The 17138-nt window shown below is 35.3% G+C and overlaps 3 protein-coding genes across 4 annotated transcripts in view; 2 read left to right on the plus strand and 1 right to left on the minus strand.

The window, feature by feature from the left end:
- The first annotated feature begins 93 nt into the window (after positions 1-93).
- On the plus strand, positions 94-2653 carry LOC115633783 (gamma-soluble NSF attachment protein). Its single transcript, XM_030531260.1, has 7 exons — positions 94-222; positions 284-351; positions 978-1093; positions 1225-1419; positions 1718-1788; positions 1956-2322; positions 2508-2653. The coding sequence occupies exons 1-7, from the start codon at positions 167-169 to the stop codon at positions 2550-2552; spliced, it is 918 nt and encodes a 305-aa protein (XP_030387120.1). The 5' UTR covers positions 94-166; the 3' UTR covers positions 2553-2653.
- Positions 2654-4008: 1355 nt separating this feature from the next.
- Positions 4009-9701, plus strand: LOC115633976 (WD repeat-containing protein 35). The gene is made up of 11 exons (XM_030531497.1): positions 4009-4084; positions 4160-4271; positions 4717-5150; positions 5488-5647; positions 5707-6267; positions 6666-6769; positions 6819-7117; positions 7190-7807; positions 8297-8604; positions 8669-9446; positions 9509-9701. Exons 1-11 carry the CDS (start codon positions 4061-4063, stop codon positions 9699-9701), a joined length of 3591 nt encoding a protein of 1196 aa, XP_030387357.1. The 5' UTR covers positions 4009-4060.
- Positions 9702-10682: 981 nt separating this feature from the next.
- The window catches only part of LOC115634579 (UDP-N-acetylglucosamine--peptide N-acetylglucosaminyltransferase 110 kDa subunit), an 8353-nt gene continuing 1897 nt past the window's right edge, over positions 10683-17138 (minus strand). For both annotated transcript variants that reach the window (XM_030532411.1, XM_030532412.1), the window contains exons 4-10: positions 16874-17057; positions 16740-16808; positions 16413-16609; positions 13620-13815; positions 11635-13363; positions 11393-11573; positions 10683-11303 (exon numbers count right to left, since the gene is read on the minus strand). In XM_030532411.1, coding sequence (XP_030388271.1) covers positions 11036-11303; positions 11393-11573; positions 11635-13363; positions 13620-13815; positions 16413-16609; positions 16740-16808; positions 16874-17057 — 2824 coding nt within the window. In that variant the 3' untranslated portion in view covers positions 10683-11035. The remainder of the gene's footprint in view (positions 11304-11392; positions 11574-11634; positions 13364-13619; positions 13816-16412; positions 16610-16739; positions 16809-16873; positions 17058-17138) is intronic.

The raw sequence follows: 17138 nt of genomic DNA on the forward strand, positions 1-17138 counted from the left end.
GTGATGGATGTGAACGATAATCGATAGTTTCGATACCGATATTTTAGATTATTTTTGTATGTTGTGTCTCATTCCCCTTTGTTAGTTTTTCGATTGATGACAACAATTGATTTTCCGAGTACAATATAAAGTTTTATAATATCCGTATTAGGATTAGGGCATTATCATGGCTTCTAAGAAAATTGCCGAAGCTGAGGAGCTAGTCCGCATGGCCGAAAAAAGGTAAATGTAAAGAGCTGTTTTAGATTTGAAAGAACCTCCAATTAAAAAAACAAATCTATAGCTTAAAGGTATCTTTATTAAAATGGGCCCCTGACTATGACAGCGCCGCTGATGAGTATTCCAAAGCAGGTGTGTACATGTGTGCATTATCACTACTATGTAAATAGAGTTTTACTACTGCCACCATAATTATCCACGTATCATGTATATGTATACATACAGGGTGCGCCATCTTTTATGTCGGTATGTAGATATTGAATAACTTTGTCATTAGTGAACCGATTGACTTGAGTAGACCAGTGTTGAAAACCTCAGTTCAAGAAATTGTACAGAACCAAATTAAATAAAAATATCTCATACTTGAAAATCGGTTGTTTATTTTCAAGGATATTCAATGGTTGCAAACCGACATAAAAGATGGCGCACCCTGTACGCATGTAGTATTTGTGGGTGTGCATGTGTTGTCATTCAAATTTCAATATGTACATATGTATGTATATACTTTTATACGAACATACCAAATCTTGAATTATTAACTCTCGGTATGATCTACATACATATGTGTATGTACAATTTTTTGCTCCATGCCTGTCGACTAACCTATCAAGTAGAATCCCTGTAACTTTTGGGAATTATGTATATTAAACCCTACAATTACGGTTTTCTTTAATTAAACCTAAATATATTGTTCTTTAAGAGTATACATAACTAGTGTACTCTGTATTATGTTTATACTTATTCATTTTAATCCACAGGCACTGCATATCGAATAGCGAAGTCGTACGAAAAAAGCAAGGATTGTTTTTTAAAGGCAATCGAATGTTATAAAAACAATAAGTCCTGGTTCCATGCCGCGAAGTCATATGAACAGGTGAATTTAATTAATAACATAATTTTCATTAACTAACTCTTTTTTGTATAATAACTCTCAGTAGTTTGCCCAACTTAGTTACGTAGTTACTGTACCCTTTTTTTGTACTTTACTTATGTACTTCTTTGCAGATTATTTTACTGATGAAAGATATGGATAGACTGTCTGAGATAGAAGAATATGCCAACAGGGCCTGCAAACTATATCAACAGTATGGCTCCCCAGAAGCTGCAGCTGCTGCATTAGATAAGGCAGCTAAATTAACTGAGCAAAAACATCCTGAAATGGCACTACGGTTTTATCAGCATTCATTAGAAGTCATATTGGTAAGAAAGCATACATATACTTGAACGAAACTGGTTTAATTTAGTGAATTTTGTAACGAAATTTCGAACTCGTAATTCAGCAATCCACTTTTTATTTCAAGGTATTAAATTGTAAAATACCTTTTATGGGAATTATGCACATTTTTCGCAATTACAATTTCAAATAACAGCAGTTATTTCACTTAATAAATTCTTCAAATTATACAATACTTTTAGATTTTTCTTAAATATCATAAAAAAGCACATTTACAACAATTACTAATGCAGTGATGTTGTATGTACACACATTTAATTGCAGATTGAAGATTCTACCCGACAAGCGTCTGAGATCGCATCAAAAATTTCAAGAACTCTAGTTAAACTAAATAAGTACGTACATGCGAATTCATTAGTTTACTGTGATTTCGACACAGAGACATATCATTTCTACACACTACACTAAACGAGAATAAAAATTTAACGAAGCATATATCCCACCCATTAATTGTTTTAAAATGTTTTTACTGAAAAACTTAATAAAATCGTTATTTTTCCAGGTACGATGAAGCTGCTCAAGCCCTAAAAAAAGAAATTGGCTTAAATATGAAAACGGAATCGTATGGACAAATTGGCCGCTTGGTTGTGGCATTAGTGTTGGTTCAGTTGGCCCGTGGGGACTCTGTCGAAGCAGAAAAGGCATTTCGAGAATGGGGTAATTGTTGTGAGCGCGAAGAAGTTGGAACGTTGCAAACACTTCTACAGGCTTTTGACGAAGAAGATTCAGAAGTAGCTCAGAAAATGTTAGGTTCTCCTTTTATAAAACATATGGATGTTGAATATGCAATTTTAGCCAGAAAAATTCCATTGCCACAAGGCATACAAATAGAGAAACCCAACACACAAGGAGCCAATGAAACGGTTGATGTAAGTATATTGGGTACATCTGTAAATAAACGTTTCTTATCTATTATATTATTAGTATAGTATATAGTAACTAACAGCAATAAGCTAGAGTATGCGCTGGAAAATAAGCAAATGCATGCTATTAAATTAATATTCCACTCAATCGCTTATTAATTTATATATTTTTTTATACTTTTAAATTTCAGGCCGTCAACAGTGTCGAAGAAGAAGATGAAGGCGGTTTGTGTTAAAATATAATATAAATAGTTTAAATATTCCCTTTTATTATTGATAAAGTTACAATATTAATCCATTTAGTAAATATAAATATTGCAATGCAACTGTTACGAAATAATATTAAAATATTTATTTCCTTAGATAAGCATATACATTCATACATACATATATACATATGTACATATGTATGTATTTAGTAGTTATAAATGCGTTATAAAATCAACAGCATTTCGATCTCTTTAAATAAATAAAGCATTCCTTAAAAAGCTTTACTGTTTGGCTCTTGAGAAACCCTATTTTATTTAAAAGCATTGCGACAATTACCTTATCATGCGGTCAAGAGGATCCTTTTAAAAAAGACCGGGGCCATTTAGGATGGATAGGGCAGATTGCCTACACCGGTTTTTCAGCTTCATTTGATGTTCCACGGCGTAAAAAACACAATGTAACGAGATGAATAATACTTAGTAAGTTGTCACTTGTAGTCGTCATAAAACTATTGGTAACAACTTGGTGTAAATTCGCATAGTGTGACCAAACAAACTGCAAAAAACAATTTGTTTTTGCAGCTTCGTAAACAGTTGTTTGATATTCCTCGGCGTAAAAACACTATGTAACGAGATGAATAATACTAAGTAAGTTTTGACTTGTGATCGTCATAAAACTATTGGTAACAACTTGGTGTAAATTCGCATAGTGTGACCAAACAAAAAACAGTTATGTATTTTTAAATAAAGAAATTAATGTGAATATTGAATTCAATTGTATTATTTGGCCGTTTTCCTGCAGCAAATAAATAAATTATTAAAAAAATAACACAACCCATATGAATATAATTTATAAATTTCGTGCTGGCCGCAGATCTCACATAGAGGTTTTTGTTTTAGTTTTTCAACCGGTTTTATGAATACAAAAGCCGAATTTCTGGCTCGAAACCAGGGTCAAATTAATCTTCAGTTACAAATGAAAATGAAAAAAAAGGAATGCGATCAATGATATGCTTTGATATAGTACAAGTATGTATACACAAATTTATATGCATTTCATACATACATGCATATGTTTGTACCAAACACACACACACAAGCAGAAAAGTAATGGAGGATGAGAAAAATTAGTACACATTGAAACAGGTGCGAGTTCTTTTGTGAAGGCACTGTTATTGAACATTTGATAAATAAGATTCGCCGCGGAGCAGATAAATTTGGTTTGCATCCGTATAATCGCACCTCTTTGTTATAACGTGGAAAAAAGTAAAAATAAAAATAAATAACATGCGCATATGCATCTACTTATGTATACATACAAATAAAAAGTAAATACTATTTCTCGACCGGTTTTGATGGTGTAATGTTTACCACGCAAGCGCACAGACATTCATGTAAACCAGTCCACCGGCTTTACACCTAGTGTTATAGTAAATACAAACTATATATTGTGTGTTGTCATAGCAACCGATATACAAATATATTTATTAAAAAAATGCATAACAAATAATCTTCAGCAATCGGCATGAACGAAAATGTTTGTCTATTTAAGTAAAAAGGTAACACATCTTAGTTAATTGTATTTACAATCTCAAAGTAACTAGATTTTATTTTTTTCATATGTATGTCTCAAGATTGCGATTCCGAATAATGTTAAGCTAAACTGCATTGCTTGGAATTCAGAAGATGGCTATATTGCAGTGGCTGGCACTGAAGGCCTCCTTAAGGTCTTGAAACTCGACCAAGGTATTAAACTGAAGTTAATTTGTGTATATATTCATATACATATGGAGAAATCAATGTGAAACAACATAAAAGATGTGAAAAAGCAAACATTGTTAATCCATTGCTTGATGTATGTAACATACAAACATACAAACAAACATATATCATTCTACAACATATTTCCGAGTATTATGAGAAGCAAACAATTTAATATATTAAGCACTTGGATATATAAGTTTATTCTTTAGAGTGCCAGTGCAGAGCTCTAATTTAACGGTTTTGCATTTATTAAACCCTATAATTTACGGTTTTGCCCTACTCGATTCATGCATTCCGACTAATACATGACATTCGGACTGATCAAATGAAATGAATGCTTTTCCACGGCGAATTTTACCTTTAAAATGTAATGGTTATGTAATTGGATAATGTGTTAAAACGCTGGAACTTCCAAATTTTTTTTCAGCCGCAAATGGACAAAGCAAAGGAGGACTCGCCGCCATTTCCAACTTGTCGATGAATCAGACTTTGGACGGCCATAAAGAGTCTGTCAAAGTAGTAACGTGGAATCATGTTCAACAAAAGTTGACCTCTTCAGATATAGATGGAGTGATAATGGTTTGGATGCTCTATAAGGGGTCATGGTACGAGGAAATGACAAACGACCGAAAAAAATCAACAGTATCTGGAATGTGTTGGACATCGGACGGTGCAAAAATATGCATTGTTTATGAAGATGGAGCCATCATTGTAGGCTCTGTTGACGGTAATAGGATATTTGGCAAGGAACTAAAAAACACTCACCTTACTGGTGTTCAATGGAGTCCTGACAATCGGCTTCTATTGTTTGCTCTGGCAGATGGGGAGTGCCATATGTACGATAATCAAGGAAACTTTGCGGTATGAAAAATTAAGTTAAAATTAACGATTGACATATCCCAAATGCTAAATAATAACAATTAAAAATGTAATGCTAAAATATGTAAATACAGTCATCTAAATAATTTGCACGTAGATTTGTTATTTACAAATGGACTTTAAAAGGAAAATATAAAAAAAAAAACATTTTTTTACCTATATAGTATAAGGAATTCTTATTGGTTCATTGAAATATTATAAATAGTATAACACATGTTCTTGGATATATTCCCCAAAATTTGTGTGCAAATTATTAACCTCTCTGGCCATTCCCCTAATTTGTTACTTTTTAACAGTTAAAAACTCATTTTTCCTACAGATGAAGCTCAACATACAGTGTGTAAACCTTAACGCGTCCCGTTCGTTGCGTATCGCCAAAATAAGTTGGTTCAATGGTCGTGCCTATGGAAATCGTCCAGTTTTGGCCATATGCTACGAAAACGGCAAAGTACAAATAATGCGCGATGAAAACGACGATTGTAAATATTTATTCAACTGAAAAAATTTGCTTAATAAATTGAGTAATTCATTTTTGCAGCACCTATCATCTTTGATACTGGAATGCGGAATGTTGATGCCCAGTGGAACCACGATGGTACGGTTCTTGCCATTTGTGGGGCTGTTTTGGAAGCTGTTACCGCCTCGTTGCGCGATAACAATCAGGTGTGCTTTTATTCACCGATGGGACACCTATACCGGACTTTGAAAGTGCCGGGCAGCGACATAACATCCTTAAGTTGGGAGGGAAAATCTTTGCGCATAGCCATGGCTGTTGATTCATTCATTTACTTTGCCAATATTCGTGCCGATTACATTTGGTGTTACTTTGAAAAAACCGTCGTGTTTCTTAACAGCGGCAATGGACTGCGTGAAAATCAAATGAATGTCATTACCTTCTGGAACACCGTCTCAAATCAGAGTTTTCTCAAAGAAGTGGAACCAACCCTATCTTTGGCAGCCTGTAATGAGCATTGCGTATTAGGTGTAGAATGTGTGAGCGCCAATACCAAGGATATCGCCTTAAGCGTATTAGATCGCCCCGACAACGAAAGTGTTTACCAATTGCTCCTTTGCAATTCGATAGGAACCACTGTAGACTGTAAGTATAACTCTGAGTTAAAAATAACTACGGCGCACTATAATTTAGAAGATCGTTCTTAAAGTACAACTAAGGCAAAAAAAGTTTCTTTCTAAAAACAAAAGTGTTCAGTGTTGCTGGAAATTGAGGAAAAATGAGAAAATATTTTAACGCAACGAACAAATGCATATTCTTAAAACTTAGTTTTATTCATGCCATAAGCTAAATAATTTATCAAATGACATTTTATATGGTAGAATTCTTTTTATGAAATGAAAAACCACATGGTATAATTACTATGCGCATACAACCCAAGTATTCAATGCCTGTATATAAAGACAAAATCCCAGCTGGGAATTGATTTTCTGATCGAACTAAAAGAAAATTACTTTTAATCATTCAATTCTTTTTATCCATAGCAAAATATACGGACATAAGACCGTCCTTCATAGGAATCAACTCTGGGTATGTGGCAATTGCATCGTCCAACGAGATACTCATCTGGCATTACCACACGCCAAAGGTAGGACCGCTATAAGTATATTTTAAGTCTCCACTCATGTTCGTATTAGAGTTCTTCTACTTTACATAGCATAAAGGCGCGTAAGGAGAAGCGATTTCATATTGACGAGACACCGACTGGCGTAGAGATGTCAAAGGATTTGCTCCTCGCGAGCTCAGGCGGCTCCAAAGCCGATGTCCAGAGCAAGGTTGATGACCCAATCTGTGCCTTGGCCTTATCGGAGAAGATATTGCTAGTTGCTCGTGAATCGGGCATCATTAATGAGTATAGTATATCAAATGTGGCTTTAAGAAATCGCCATACAGTCCACTCCAAAATCTACAAAATGTCCATAAATTGCAATTCAACGTAGGTGTAGATTTCAATTCAAATACGTAGTTCATTACCATTAACATTCATAATTTTATAACAATATCACAGACGCCTCGCTATGATTGACAATATGGGAGTTATGACACTGCTGGATTTGGATGACAATCGTGAGACTCAGTTAAATTTTAGCCGCGTAGAGCGCAAAGATGTCTGGGCTGTTTGCTGGGCCAAGGATAACCCATTGCTTTTAGCTTTGATGGAGAAAACACGTATGTACGTTTTTCGTGGAAACGATCCCGAGGAGCCCATATCGTGTGCCGGCTACATTTGTACCTTCGAAGATTTGGAAATCACGAGCGTAATGCTGGACGATATTATCAGCATAGGAGAATTGCAAACCCCCTTGACTCACATTATACAACTGCGTGTCAAGGCTCTACGGGACACAGAGGATCTGTTGGAAAACGTGGGTCTTGAAGATGCCAAGCTTTTTATTGAGGACAACCCCCATCCGCGTTTGTGGCGGCTATTAGCCGAGTCAGCCTTGAAAAAGCTGGAACTTGATACAGCCGAAAACGCATTTGTGCGTTGTGCCAACTATCCAGGTATTAAGCTGATAAAACGCCTGCGCAACATCAATAAGGATGTTCTACAGAGGGCGGAGATCGCTGCATTCTACGGGGAGTTTGAGGAAGCTGAAAAGCTTTATCTCGATGCTGATCGCAGGTAAATCTTATTTATGTCAAACTTATTTCATTCTCGATTTGAATGGTGTCTCAAATTGAACGAAGATAGTCATCATTGAAATGTGTTACCATAAGATATTTAATTTTTGAGACAATTCAAACAATCCATAAGTTTGTGTTACAACCCAAAGCTATATCAGAAAATGAATCAAGTTAGAAATAGCAACCGGCAAGAATAAATGCTGGTGAATATATTGTTATCATTCCCGTGTAGGAACTCAGCCCGACAAAATTTAACTAATAAACAATATGTTGCAGCTTTTCTTCTTTCAATATATTTTGTGCTGTCCCATACTACTTTCTCTGGGAAACAAATTCTATTTCTTCGAATGTAAAAAGTATAAATTCCAAGCAAATTCGAGTCTAGTTTCGTTTTACCATTTGTATTTGAAGATACATAATAAAAAGGAATGAAAAGATTAGAAAAACATATTTATCACAAACTATTTTCAACTGGATATTTTAACAGAGATCTGGCGATCGATCTGCGCATAACACTTTGCGACTGGTTTCGAGTGGTGCAGTTATATCGAATGGGTGGTACCGGCGTTTCCGATCACCAGATGGAAACTGCTTGGCAAGAAATCGGAAACCACTTTGCCAATTTAAATTCGTGGGAGAGCGCAAAAACGTATTATGAGAAGTCACAATATAGTGAAGGTCTCATGGATGCACTCTACCATCTGGAGCTGTTTGACGAGTTGGAGAAATGTGTGGAAAAACTGCCGGATAAGAGCCCCTTACTGCTTAAATTAGCCGACATGTTGGCCTCTGTGGGTATGGCTGCTATTGGAATTTTTAAAATATTCTTAGACTAAGTATAAGTTCTTCTTTTTTGAAGGCATGTGTTCGGAGGCGGTAGAAGCATTTCTGAAGTTCGGTGACCAAAAGGCGGCTGTTAATGCGTGTGTGAATCTAAGGCAGTGGGGACTGGCGGTGGAGCTGGCACAAAAGTATCAAATGCCGGAAGTAAATACTTTGCTTAGCCAACACGCGACACAACTCATAAACGAAGATCGCCTTGCGGAAGCTATTGAGCTGCAGAAGAAGGCTGGTCGGTATCTGGATGCAGTTCGCCTGCTAACTAAACTTGCGGATCGTGAGCTCGAAAAGGGTGCACCACTTTTACGTATCAAAAAGATATACGTTCTGGCTGCCCTACTCGCTGAAGAACATCTCAAGTCGATTGCCACCCCGGAAATCGATTATGCAGTCGACCGGAACAGACTTCTTAATTTAATAAGCCTGGAAGATGCATCGCTTATTGAGCGTACTTGGCACTGCTCAGAAGCTTTTCATTTTTTCTTACTTGCTCAACGACAACTACGATTCGGCATTGTCCATAGCGCTGTCATTACGGCGCTGAGATTAAGGGAATACGAGGATGTGCTAAATGTCGAGGAAATCTTTAGTCTATTGGCATTGGCCAGTTGCGCTGACAGATCGTTCGGAACATGCTCCAAAGCCTTCATAAAGCTAGAGTCGCTGCGTAATTTGCCGGAAAAGAGTCAGCTTGACTATGAAGAATTGGCTGTTAGCATATTTTCAAAAAACGAACCCGTAGACAACAAACTTGATACAGTTTCTTGTTATGCCTGCGCTGCCTCAATCCCAGATAGGTAAAAAATGTTCAACGTTTTTATTCCTTTTTATTTAGTTCAGTTTCCAAATCCATTGCTAGCTTACCTTCTTGCTCGGAGTGCGGCGTACGTTTTCCTGCCTGTGTCTCATCCGGCAAACCCATTACGCAACCCATGAACAATATTTGGATCTGCAGTACTTGCCATCACTGTGCCTCGACAATGGAAATAACAAGATATCGCACGTGCCCACTATGCCACAGCCTAATTATGTCAATGACAGTAGAAATTTAAATACAAAATTTGAATACTACCTACAAATCATTAATAAAATACAATACAATAAAATGTCTGCTGGTACTTATCAGAAAGAGGATATAGGTAACTTTTTTTGAAAACATGGGTCTCATAAATACTACGGATAGTTAGGATATCGTAAAAAAATACATACGTTTTTGTATATATATATATATATTGTCTGTAAATATTTGGCAACGACAGCGTGAGAAACATGTGCTATTTTTTGCTGATCGTTCCTATGAATCTTTATGCTGTTGTGCACCATTTTCGTCGAAAAATACTATAACTATATTTGGTAACGATAAAGTAAGAAGCAAAAAACTCGTTGGTTATAGAAGTTATGAAAAGGCATTACTCCAATATGGTTTGCGTATGGACAAGCCAAGCCTACATACAAAGTTTGGTGTCCTTAGTTGTTATGGCTTAAAAGTTATCGGTATTATACAGACAGACATGTCTGTATCGACTCGTTTCGCCATACTGATCATATATTTTGTATACATATCTATAACTTGGGTTCTGTGACGCCTTCACCTGCCGGTAACACACACATACACTTTTAAGTATATCACTTTATCCTTCAGTTACAGAGTATAAAAAAAGGACAGCAACTAAAGGGGCTTATTTTACCATTGCTATAGAAATATTAAGCCACTTGTATGTATTCCGCTCGATGGTGGAATACGCAGATAAAATCTCTCACGCTTCAAAAGCTTAGAGATAGTGGGTAATAGTTGTTTTATTGCTTTGTTATTGTTTATTGTTTTGTTTAATTTTATCGGGGGAGCTTGATATATGTTGAAGATTGTATTATGAAAATGTGTGTTTTACTCATCATCATGTTTAAACTAGAGTTGTGTATTCTATATAAATATAAACTGCTATTTTTTTTTCTCGATTTTCGTTAATTATCATGAGGCTGAAGAACTTATCCCGAAATGGATACGTGTTTTCTAAACATAACTAATAAAATAATTGATGTTTGTAAGTAGTAAGCACTATTTATATTTATCGCACATTTTCTACTCGTATCCCAATGGGACAATATTTCGGTCTAATACAATATAACGTCTTAAGCTTAAAGGGAAAATTGTGTATAAGAGGTCAATCAATCAATCAATCAATCGAAAACATGTAAATCTTTAAACGCTAATTGTTTTTCTTATTCAGAAAAGTTTATGTATACATGTAACATATATATCGCAAAAAGTTGTATTTCCAAAGCATTTTCGAATATTAATCTTGGCCCAGTCTGTAAACTGGATCCATGTCACAAAGTCTTGCGTTCATAATATGTATATGTGAGTTTTTAGTATTAACAAAAAAATCTATTTTTCAGCCACAGCAGAGATGTGATCCGGAAGTTCGTTCTGTGAAAATCGTTCCCACATGCGTCCAAATAAATTTTCCAATCCTTTGGCATATTGTGAGCAGTCAAATAATGGACTCTCGACTCGAGCCTTCCACACCTTTGCTCTTAGCGTTTTTAGATATTCTCTTTCAGTCCCCAATCGAATAGCGATATTCTGATATTCTTCCCTAGTACGCGCTATCAGCTCTGGGCAACCCAAGGTTGCCAATTGTGATGCAGCAACTCTGAAATTAAAGAATTGTATAAGTAATTGGAAACAAAATATAACAATTTTTAAATCTGATATCTTTTAAAAAATGGTAGCTTGCAATACCTAGATGCTAATGTCTCTCCGGGGAGTGTGACAACCGGAGTACCCGTCCATAGAACATCCATAGATGTGGTGTGGCCATTGCACAATGGCGTGTCAAGACAAATATCGGCTAGTTGTCCACGGCGAACATGCTCCTCTTTAGCTGCTACATTCGAGAATATAACTCTTTCAGGTGTTATTCCTAAGAATGGAAATAACAGAATTACAATCATCCCCAAATAAGTTTATCACAATGTTCTTACCTAAATCGCTGACAGATTTTTTAATATTTTGTTCGCCAACAGCTGGAAACCGCAATAGCCATAAAACCGATTTGGGTACATTCTTCAAAATTTCTACCCAAGATTGCAGAGTTTGCGGGTCAATTTTATAGAGTTGATTAAAATTACAGTATACAATAGCGTCGTCGGGCAGCATGTACTGTCGACGTGTTGTTATGACAATATTCTGTGGAACCTCTTCCCCAGTGGCGGCTTTATTATTGGTTTGAGTGGTGGCCAATCCATTTTGTACAACCACACCATTTAGAGAGGTCTGCACTTGGCCAGTCGCAATCATCGATACAATTTGGGTCGTACTTGGTAACTCAGCTACTTTATGTGTTATTTCGACGGGCTTTTGCGCGTTGACGACCTCTCTAATCTCCTTTACATCTGTATTTTCGACCAATGGTGATAGATCGGTTGCATTTATAACAGCCACGTTGTCTGCAACTGAGGATTGCTGTTTATCGCAAACAATAATGCGCTCCTTTAGGTGTGGGAACATTTGTTTGTGATCACCAATAAAATATGTGAAAGGCATGTACGATAGTTTTTCACTGTACTGTTGAGCCAACTCCATTGGACTAGTTACAGCATCAGTTATTATATAATCCATGAAACTTGCACCGCTAGTGCCGGGATAGCCGAGCCACATAACTTGAATAGGAGCTGGCCGGAGTGCAAAGATTTCATTACGCGCACCTTTAGTATAACCGTTCATGTTAACTAAAATGTGAATGCCGTCGCTGTAAATTTTATCGGCTGCTTTACCGTTGCACGGAATTTGAGAAAGATCAACGAAATGTTCGGATTCACGGCTGATTTTATAACGAAACGTTGTGCCATCGTCTGGGCTGAGGGCATAGCAAAATATTTCAACTTTTGATCGGTCATGTAATCCGGGGACAGATTGCATTAAATGTGAGGTAGGATGATTTCCAAAATCAGAACTTAAATATCCAATACGAAGACGTCCATCACTCGGTAATTCTCTTGAAAAATTATATGGTTGTTTGTGAAGTACGTGTACTTTTTCCAGACACAAATTAGCATGCCTGGCTGCAATGGCCTTTCGGAATTCATGTGTCAGTGGATATAGCATTGAATGGTGCGGATGTACGGATGGTAAACGGTTCTTTTCAAGCTGTTCAGCAACGATGCTAACCAGCTTTTTCATTCGTACATCATAGTCCGTCCAGTCGCAAACAATTTGCAAACAATGAGCCAAATTGCAGTATGCATCGGGAAAATCTGGCTTTAGTTTCAGAGCTGTGCGGTACGATTGAATAGCTTCTGGAATATTTCCTGAATCCTTATGAATGCTCGCCAAATTGCTATGAGCATCAGCGAAAGCTGGATTTATCTGAATAGCTCGAGTATAACATTGTAGTGCTCCGCTCACGTCTTGTAATTCCTTAAGAGTATTTCCCATGTTAGAATAGGCATCAGCAAATGTAGGCTGAATTCTTATAGCCTCTCTATAATGCATTAGAGCTTCCTTTAGTTTGCCTTGCTGTTGCAAAACAGAAGCCAGATTTGAGTGCGCTGCAGCGAAATCTGGAAACACTTCCAATGCTTTTAAATAAAGACGAGTAGCTTCCTCAATGTATCCTTGTTCTCTTTTTATGTTGGCCAAATTATTGAGGGAGTCTGCATGATTTGAGCATAATCTTAACGCAGTATTGTAGCAATCCTCCGCCTCTTTCACCTAACAAAGAAGCACACATTAGGTATTTTATACAAAGATAATAGTACATTTATGAAAAAGTTATGTAATGGTACAAAAGTGTTTCAATTATCTAAAGCATATCATTGCATTATAAAAGCTATAGCTTTATTTATTTCATTCATTATTAAATTTTAAATCAGTTGAAATTCATTAAAAAAAACGAAATCTCTTGACTAATGGAATGAATGAAGAATGAAGTATCTGTGATACTATTTAAATTATAAGTTAGACTTACCTGTCCTTTTTCTTTTAGTGCATTAGCCAAATTACAATAGGCGTCTGGGAAGTTCGGCTGCAACTCTATTGCCCGTCTATATGTGTCAATCGCCAAATCAATGAGTCCTTGCTCATAGTACACGCACGCCAAATTACCGTGGACCACCGCATTGTTAGGTGAAAGATTTAAAGCACGCAAATATGCTGCAACAGCTCTGAAGTAAATATAAATGATTTATATAAATTATAATCAATCAATCCGAGTGATAATTTGTTAAAACAATTTAAAAATGAAGCCCTAATAATAATATAAATCTAACTACTAAAATGGTTCCGATCGCTGTAACAAATTGCTGGAATAGAAATGAACGGATTTTATATTTTTACAGATATTCATGGATATGCTAACAAGCCAATCATCTATGCAGCAACCAATATTAATTTACTAAGATTAGATTAATATAGAATATACATATATATTCATGTACATACATAACAGATAAATAGAAATTTGAATGCAAAACACTCTTTCTTTGTATATGCCAAGTGATATTCCTAAAATAGCTGCAAAAAGTATCCAACCGATAAAACTATTAGATTATAACTTAAATGTATGAAAGTATCTTTAAAAAGTTGGATAACACAATATAAAGAATTTATAAATACTGCCTGAAACTTTTTTGCTTTGCCTATTAACAAATGCAAAAGCTTTCTTTTGTTGGTCTTGACACATCTATGCATACTATATATATATATATTTATATCAGGTAAATATGATTTTATGAATTCGTTACCTTTTCCAAAATATATGCAACCGGTTGAAGTAACGACACCAATATTGTTTTCGTGTTTCATAATGCAAAATATTGTGCGTGTCATGTTGTTGTCTTTCTGTACATTGTATACGCACAATTGTATAAATAACAACACATTGATAGTCCATGTTTGTCTAAATATACTTGACTTTGATATTCAGGGCTAATACTATAAGCGAAATACATATTCAAATACACACGTACATGCTTGTTTATATGTGAAATATCATGAATACATATTAGCTCCGAATACCATTGCCAAGAGTACTTCAAAAAATTATAAAAGCAATCTGTCAATATATATTTACGATATTGTAAGTTTAATGGAAAAAAATGAGAGCACACGTTTCTGTACTTGCTCGTTCCGTAAGTAAATCACATATGTCCATATGTATTCACAAAATTTCCCGCGTAAGCTTTTCGGTTTGGTGGTTTTCGAATCTTCATACAAACACATATAGTATGTGTTTATATCGACGTTAATGGATGGTGACGCAAATACGTATATACATACATACACACGTGTGCATAAAATTATTTTCAAATACACTTTTTAAGCCACGAAATGCTTGTATATATGTATATATAACAGAATTTGTATTTGGACATTGCAAATTTTCAGTATTTGCCGGTATATATTTTAAACCCGAAAGTTTTCCATGGCATATCATATAATATTAACTTTCTTTTCCATTTCCCAAATATAGCACTTTATTTATTACTCCTCTTCACGATTGCTTTGTGATCACAAAAAGACGATTTTTTCACAGGAAGTTTTTAAAATATCTTTCGATCACATGGCATTTGTTGACATGTCTATTGGTCGATCCGGTAGACTCTACTTATAAAAATAAAAGGCCTTGGTGCAAAGTGTCAGACGGATATCTATAAAATTAGGTACAGGTATATAGTGATTCGCTTCGTTGGGCTGTTAAATACTTCCTTCTATGTATTATAAATACCAACACTAAGTACTATATAGAATTTTTTCACAGAAAAAAAGAACATATTTTTTTATTCTCCAGAGAATGAGTGGAATCCAAAAGGCCTGATAGCCTATTCCTTTATTGTGAAGGAGGGACCTATAACTGAAACTAAGGACCCAAAATAAAAAAAAACCGTGAACAAATAATATGTAAATAATATAAAAAGGCGAAAATAAAATTACGTTAAATTAGTATAGTGTCTAGAGACATTACTACTCAATGATGTTTTTTAGTTTGCGTACATTCATTCATTCCCATACCTTTTTGTTGTTTGCAGTCTTTTCTGGTATGCCTTTCTTAGTGTCTATTTAATTATTATACAGATCCTTTTCTTATAAACCTAGATTTCACGCCCTATCACACATGTTTGAACCTGGCCATATATTTATATAAATATTATTTATTTATTATATTATATATTCTAATTCTACATGGGAACTCACAGTCCTTTAACCAATTAATTTTATATATTGGACGGCCATACAACTTGCCAAAGACTTTGGTATTAGGCATTTTAATGTTTTAGGTTTGTTTTTAAATCCATATCGCACTTTCATTTGTATACCATGTACTATGAAGTTTAATGACTAATGATTAGAATTTAGTGAAGAAGAATATAATCGAGATATTAGACATCCGACTGTTAATGCATCCATCTGCCCGTTCTTATGAACACCAAGAACTTTTAAAAAAATAATAGGGGGTGAGGGGGTGACACCAAATATGACAAATCTGCTTGTCTTATTCATATGCTAAGATTGCAAACCAAATTGGCTAGTTTTTTTTTTTCATATAAGACCGATCGGTGTAAATATCACTTTTATTAGGATATCTTGTTCAATAATATATCATTAGCTTTGGATATAATAAATGTAGCAAAAAAAAATCGGCTCACTATATAATGTAGTTTCCATAGGAATGATTGGTGATTTTGCAATCTTAGTGCTTCCACTTTTATTTTTATGTAAAACAATAAAATTGGAGTCACGCGGAAAATAAACGTATACTAACCTGTCAAATATTCTGGCTTCCTTTAGTACGTTTCCTAGATTGATGTACGCGTCCAAAAAATTCGGATCGAGAGTAACGGCTTTTTCAAAATGATGTATAGCTAGCCAAATTTCTCCTTGTGCATTAAACACACAGCCCAAGTTACTCCATGCAACAGCAAAACCAGGACATGTTTCTATTGCCTTCAGATAGCAAGCCTATAAGAAATATATTAAAATTACTGTATTAGCCACTAGAGGTTTTTGGATAAACGCGTTTTTAAAACTTTGTATTATGAATTACGGCTTATGGGGAAAAGTTATACATATAAACTAAAACAATACATACTTTTGCTTCTTCCAATCGTCCAAGTGCTTTAAGAAGGTTTCCTAAGTCACTGCGCACACAATACAAATCCTAGATAAAATAGAATTTACATTAATAAATGTACTTATTTAATAAGACGTGAATTAAATACATACGGGATTATATTGTAAAGCCGTAATATATGCTTGCACAGCGGACTCCATGTCCCGGGCAGCTACCAATGCAGCAGCTAAATTGATATATCCATCTATAAAATCTGGTTTTAGTCGTACAGCTCTACGATAGTTATCCAGTGCTTCTTGAAGCTGTCCTCGTTCTTTGTAAACATTTCCGAGATTACTGAAATACATTACAGATAGTGAATATACTTGTACATATACTATATGGGCATTTCACAGAAAAGTGCAGACTGAAACCATG

Source organism: Scaptodrosophila lebanonensis, unplaced genomic scaffold (genome assembly GCF_003285725.1).
Source record: "Scaptodrosophila lebanonensis strain 11010-0011.00,11010-0021.00 unplaced genomic scaffold, SlebRS2 tig00000001-arrow-pilon, whole genome shotgun sequence".
In the NCBI taxonomy this organism is placed as follows: Eukaryota; Metazoa; Arthropoda; class Insecta; order Diptera; family Drosophilidae; genus Scaptodrosophila; species Scaptodrosophila lebanonensis.

Bases quoted from the DNA above. Each gene is read 5' to 3' on its own strand.
- LOC115633976 (XM_030531497.1), top strand. From the start codon at position 4,061: ATGTTTGTCTATTTAAGTAAAAAG. The intron at 4,272-4,716 runs GTATTAAACTGA...ATTTTTTTTCAG, and splicing joins GGTCTTGAAACTCGACCAAG to CCGCAAATGGACAAAGCAAA. The intron at 8,605-8,668 runs GTATGGCTGCTA...TCTTTTTTGAAG, and splicing joins CGACATGTTGGCCTCTGTGG to GCATGTGTTCGGAGGCGGTA.
- LOC115633783 (XM_030531260.1), top strand. From the start codon at position 167: ATGGCTTCTAAGAAAATTGCCGAAGCTGAGGAGCTAGTCCGCATGGCC. The intron at 1,094-1,224 runs GTGAATTTAATT...ACTTCTTTGCAG, and splicing joins CCGCGAAGTCATATGAACAG to ATTATTTTACTGATGAAAGA. The intron at 2,323-2,507 runs GTAAGTATATTG...TTTAAATTTCAG, and splicing joins GAGCCAATGAAACGGTTGAT to GCCGTCAACAGTGTCGAAGA.